Here is a 6446-nt window from a genome sequence, read left to right on the forward strand (position 1 = left end):
CCGTTTTTCTTCTTAATTGTCCTTTGAAAAAAAGTATCAGATTAAAGAAATTCCAGATTTAAAGAATTCAGGACATAAACGATTGATATTCAGTCTAAGGTTGCCCTTCCGATAATGCTCGAGTGCCTAGATCTTCCGTTTTCTCAACTTTCTGTTCACAAACCTGCACCTTGCCTTAAAATCAGTTTTATTTCTTGATTTGTATAAACAACATGAGATTCTGATTTACATTATAGCTTCATGAAGCCTTGATAGATCCTCTGCAATTGTCCATACTATTGAATGTGGCTCCCTCTCTCGACCACCTATGAACCATCTATCCAGGATTGTGCAGCTTAGTGTCCTAACAATTACAAAACTATTTACTTCAAGTGCATGCTACTGACCTGCTGCAATTTGTCTTCATCTCAACCCATGCCTTGAAAAGTGCTAACAAAAAGACACACAAAGAAGGGAGCATTTGCCAGATTGAAGTCACAAATGCCCATTATACTTTAAATTGACGCTCAAATCAAACATATCTTCAGTCAATATTAGCTATCAACCTCAAATCTCTTCTTCTTTCCAAGACTGCCTGATTGATATCCCGGATGTGAGTGATAAATCTTTCTCAAGTCAACAAAAAAGTACTAACCAAGGGATGTGATGATGAGTTCTCATTGCAAGGGACTATGTATGTAAGTGCATCACTCATTATTTCAGAATCCTAATCCCCTTGATCTTATGCATGCATTAGATCCCGGATTTGTGCTGGAAGCCTAGTAGTGCAGTCCACCAATATGTCCTCGTAGGAATGCTAACTCTGGTGTTGGACATCAAAGCACTAGTACCACTTTGGTTGGCAAATTTCGCTTGCCCTTTTGGTTTCCATGCAAATCGCCTATGCTTGGATTTGATTGACAGCTCTCTCTCCCTCTCTCTTTCCAATTGCACCATCAGAAACGTCTGTAATGGTGTCCCATCCTTGTTATGATCCCCACATTGGCATGATTTTGATGCGGACAATGTACATATAGTACTATTGTCCTACACTTATAAGGATCTTAACGAAACAGTTTGTTTAAAGATAATTTTCGCAAGTCTTAAATAACATGATAACAAATTCATGCATAAGGGTCTTACTATAGCAGTGGCTAAAATTGGCATAAATTGTCAAAACTCTTAAAAATAGCAATTCAAACGGGCATTCGTTCAGAAAACTTGTGTAAACTCTATGGTGAATGCAAATTTTAGTGGTTATAGTGCAAGTCCTTGATGTGTAACTTTTGAGAGACTTGACTGATTTTGTAACGGAATTTCCATAAACTTTTATAAGGCGTATTGATTGCCTGTCACCAAAGTTCATGCCCCACTCATAACCTGGTGTGAAGAAGTCACGTACATATGTTGGATGTCATTTCCTTTACAAACTTACCGAGTTTTCTTCAGCATACTGTTAGAAGTTTGCTCATTGCACATCATTGATGGACAGAAACTGTTGTAGAAAGTTTGCAAGATCAGAAAGGACGTAAGAGAATCTCTTAGCTAGGGCCGCGTGACAATAAACTCAAGAACTTTCTTTCCTCCACCAAGACGTACCCCAGAAAAGAAAAAAAGAAAGTTGAACTCAAGAATTATATGGGTATGTACCCAACATATTGAAACTCTGCCGATTAAACTACTGTTAGTAAAAGCTTTTCTAGGTTCTTTTCCTGTATACTTTATGATTGGTGTTGGTTTTTTTTTTTTTTTTTTTTTTTTTGGTCATGGGTAATAGGAGAGTCAGAATCTTAAACTTGTGACCTCCTGCAGTATGACTATAATGTCACTTTTCTAGTCTGCTTTAAAATCGTTCTGTTTCCAATGTGCATTATTGTGCTTGAGGTTGAACACCACTGTTTAAGCACCACAAAAGCTGAGGGTGTTTTTTGATCAATGCAATTTCTCCTTTATATATAGGGAAGGGAACGAATTGCGTCCCAGGCTAGCAAAATTTGCTTTGAAGCTAGTTAATGATGTATATTGGGAAACAAATTTCCCGGGCTGGATAAAAAATCTAGCAAGAAAAGATTGTGAAGGCAGCTTGCCCCTTTTCTATCAAGTTTTAAATCAATACAAATGTTATCATTTTGACAAATAAAAAAAAAGTTTAAGCACCAAACCCTTCCTGCTAGCATATTCACCACCAGTTTAATGCTTCCTCTGAAAATCAAATTTTGAAATTGGATTATTACACTCATGATGGATATTGCTTTCGCCTCATTTTATTACAGGCAAATGTTATTTACACTCTCATTTTTTTAAACCAATTGATCCAGCGGCCACCAGGGTCCCTAGGGTGTTGGTCAGGATTCGTACTCTGCCAATATCATTTATACAAGCGGCAGCAACAGCAGGAGGAAGGCTGCTACCCTTCCCTATGACCCCTCCTTGTTAATCACACTCCTACTATCACTCGCTCCCATTTTTTTGTTAAAAAAAAAAAGGGAAGACTTTCACTCTCATTTTTTGTTAATCACACTGCTACGATCATCGTAATCATACAGTTTTCATTTATTAGACTATATCATAAAATAAATGGTGGAAGTGCAAATAACGTTTCTCTTTGTTATGCCACATTGATGCCAGAGAATAAAACAAAGAAAATAGGTTTCTTCTTTCTTTATCAATGAAAATTACATCTATATATTTCTTCTCCTTTTTTTCCTTTTAGTTTCTGCTCCAATTTACAGTTTAAAGAAATGATAAAAATATGCTATTGGACTTTTTTATTTCATGCTTAATTAAGAGATCATGAGTAGAGTGGGAGGGGTTGGGGGACCCCATTAAAAATCGGGTCAAGTTCGAGTTTAATGTGAAGAGCCAAATATATTCCTCTCCATGAAAAACACAAAAAGGGTTGATAATAGTGCCCGAAATAGAATGGTGGGGACAGAAAAGGGAAGCATCTCCTGTTTATAATCTGTATTCGTGGAACCTCATCATTCTTTTCCTTAAAAAAACTAAAGCAAAACCAGGCGGAAAACCACATAAAGGAGTTATTTAGCCAAAAGTTGCTCAATAAAATAGGACAACCAAAAATTGGATGGAAAGAAAGAGAAAAAAGGTACTGGAGCAGCCAACACCAGCACTCAATTCTAAAGGGAACCAAATCAAAATTGAAGAATGAGAAGGCATCATTCCTCAGTCAAACTAGTCAAACTTTTACAGCCCAAGAAACAAAATCTATAGCGTCATAGAATAAAGAGCTCCAAAAGATTGCAGATTTTCTCCCCTATTTATCACTTGTCAATACACATATTTTAGCAAAACCCCCCTTTAGAGACAGATATAAAAGTATGGTAACTGAAATTTTACGGACAAGAATCTAACATAGCCCAGTAATTGCTATCTTCTTTTGTGGATTCCATTTCTCACTGCTCCTATTCACTCACTTTTTGAAGAAGAAAAAAAGTGTGAAATTAAAGCTATTAAGTTTATATTGACTCCTTTGTTGTTGTTGAACTTGCATTGCAGACTCTTCTATCTAACCTTTTTGGTTCTTTTTTTTCTTTTCTCCCTAGCCAGCTGCATTTCTTTTCTGCCATTAAATAATGGTACATTGGCAGATTCTCAATCATCTCCTCCACTCTGCAGGAAACAAACATCATTGCTCCCAATAACCAATCCTTATCATCGTATAGAAATCTGAGCACTTAAGTCTATAAACACTTTTTGCTTCTTCTCCTCCTCCTCCTCCTTCTACAACTTCTAGTATAAACTTTCAATTTAAATATCTGTCAATCTCTATCACCTTTTTCTCATAACATACCAACAAGTCCATCCTTTTACATACTTGCTTCCCATGATGAGTCATTCTTCATCAACAACTTCTGTCAATGGCTTCTACAACTTCCTCACCAGGGGCCTTGACAACCTGGACCATTTATTCCTCTCGCAAAATTTCATGTCTTTCCAGTTTCTTCAACATGTTCTCTCCTTGCTCCAATCCTTTCACTCCCAGTTGACCTTTTTGATTCAGAAGCTTCACTTGCCTGTTGGCGAGAAATGGCTCGACGAATACATGGATGAAAGCTCCAGGCTCTGGGAGGCCTGCCACATACTGAAATCAGGGGTATGCAACATGGAGAACTACTACTCTGCTGGAACCAATATTGCTTCTTCTCTTGATGATCATGCTATTTTAAACATGCAACTTTCCCGCCAGGTCAGTCTCTTGATGATCATGCTATTTCTTTAAACCAGTGAAAAAACTTTTTGTTTGATCAAATATTTTAGATACCTGCGTGGTTAAAAACACAAGATACAATTTGAAGTGTTCTAATGAGTTGTTTGTTGGATAGGTATTTCGAGCACTCACCGGTTGCCAAAGGGAAATAGTGGCATTGGAAGAGGAAAACAAGAGCTTGATGGAATCAAGGGCCCAACATCTAGCATTGAGGTTCGATGAAAACGTGCTGATTGAATCAAAGTTCAATGGGTTCACCGGATTTCGAGGTGTCCTGTATGCAATGAGGAATGTCAGCTCATTGCTTCTGTTGATCATGCTCAGTGGCCTTGTTTACTATTGGCCCCACACCAGCCTCTGGCAAGGAGATTATGAAGGGAACATGGTATTTGGATCGGCCTTCATGGTCTCAACGGCAAGATTGCATCAGAGAGTTGCTGCAGAGATAAACCATATCCAAGGACAGCCAAGAATCCTGCTTCATGAGTTCCAGAGGGCGAGGATCGCAATGGATGAGCTGAAAGAGGATTTAGAAAGAAAAATGATGTATGAATCAGAAATAGACATTCAGGATAAGGCTGAAAATTTCAAGAATTGCTTTGACATGCTCAAAGCTGGTGCAGAAAGCATGGTTGCCCAACTTGATGACTTCTTTGATGAAATTGTTGAGGGAAGAAAGAAGCTCTCAGACATGTGTACTCATAGGTAAGATTAAGACTCAGAAGAGAGAGGAGAGGAGATTCTTCCATATGTTCCAATATTCCAAGCTGCAATCCTTAGCTTTAGTAGGGAGACTAGAGAAACAGATTGGTGATCATCAAAGTGTAAGAAAATCAGTTAGTGGAGTAGTAGTTTCTTTCTCTTTTAGCCCCTTCACCTTCCTTTCTTTATCTTTTTTTTTTTCCTTTTCTGGTTTGTTTTCCTTAAATTTTCCTCGTTGTGTATTTTAATACCAATTGTTATTTTTAGTCTGAGATATGGTTGTTTTGCTACTACCACTAATGTGATGGTTGAAGCTTTGAGGAGAAGTTTTACTATAAAAATACATGAGGGATTGCCTTCAAGCAAAGAGAATATGATTCTTTCTTTCAAAGAAAGGGAACAATAATATGCTATCTTAAAGGAAGAAACAAGAAGAATATGTTAGACAAAGATAAGCCTGATCGGTAAATGTGAAAATCTTTCCCAAGAAACCATAAGATTCTTCTACCAACAAAACAAAAATGCTTCCAATATTATTCACCCTAAGGACCAAAAGTTACAGATTAATCAGATAGATTAGAATGATAGAATCAACTTGAAAGTCATATCTTTTAGTATTCTCTTAGGCTGATAACTTGAATTTGAGCGTTTCAAAGCTATGTAACATCAAATTCTATGATAGCTTTGAAACGCTCAAATTCAAGTGGAAAACTGTACAATAAATGTACAAGTAAGTAAATAACAACCGCCAGCCTCCCGTTCCCCTACCTTTTCTTTATTTGCCCTTTTGCCCCAAAGAATTTGATTATTATACATTATAAAGCAGCCACCAGGATCAAGTATTTCAGAGGCCATGAAATGTTGATATAAGGCAGCATTTAGTCTAGTGCTATGTCAAGTTAGGAAATTCATCACTATCTTGGTCCATGCATGGTTTTCCATTTTACCTTATACTATTTCATAGAGGAGAGTTAGATAAGTTAACTATGACAAGGAGTGTTGTTTTGTTGTTAATCATAGAGATTAAATTTGATTGGAAACCCACATGAATAATGTTTATGCAATCATTTTAGTGAAAGAATTGATTATAGAAGACAGCTTAGGCCAAGCAAAAGGAATGGTGTATTAGATACTTATGATAACTTCAGAAGAAGATTAGTGTTTCACAAGTCAAATTGGACGATTCATTTCCCGTTAGTGATGAAGAATGTTGGTAAAGACCGATTTCTGAGTTAATAAATTTAACTTGAGTCGACATATATAGTAGAAAGATATATAATTCGACTATAAGTGATTAAATAATTTTTTTTTCCTAACAGGGAAGGGTGGGATTTAAGAAGTGGGGAATAGGCAGTACGATTGGATTCCAAAAACTTAGTTTTTGGGTCTCAATTTTAACCACTAAACTTAAAATTTCCTCGACTGATTAAATGGATTATTATTAGAGTGAATGCCAAAATGAAGTGAACCTAACATGCATTTGCCAAACCTGATTTTTGCTAATTGGCTCTTTGAATCACTTTTAATGAGGGTTAGA

General features: G+C 36.8%; 1 protein-coding gene across 1 annotated transcript; it reads left to right on the forward strand.

Annotated features, from left to right (window-relative positions):
• Nucleotides 1-3574: 3574 nt before the first annotated feature.
• LOC113763881 lies at nucleotides 3575-5059 on the forward strand. The gene is made up of 2 exons (XM_027307864.1): nucleotides 3575-4186; nucleotides 4323-5059. The coding sequence occupies exons 1-2, from the start codon at nucleotides 3824-3826 to the stop codon at nucleotides 4914-4916; spliced, it is 957 nt and encodes a 318-aa protein (XP_027163665.1). The 5' UTR covers nucleotides 3575-3823; the 3' UTR covers nucleotides 4917-5059.
• The last annotated feature ends 1387 nt before the right edge of the window (nucleotides 5060-6446 follow it).

Source organism: Coffea eugenioides, chromosome 2 (assembly GCF_003713205.1).
Source record: "Coffea eugenioides isolate CCC68of chromosome 2, Ceug_1.0, whole genome shotgun sequence".
In the NCBI taxonomy this organism is placed as follows: domain Eukaryota; kingdom Viridiplantae; phylum Streptophyta; class Magnoliopsida; order Gentianales; family Rubiaceae; genus Coffea; species Coffea eugenioides.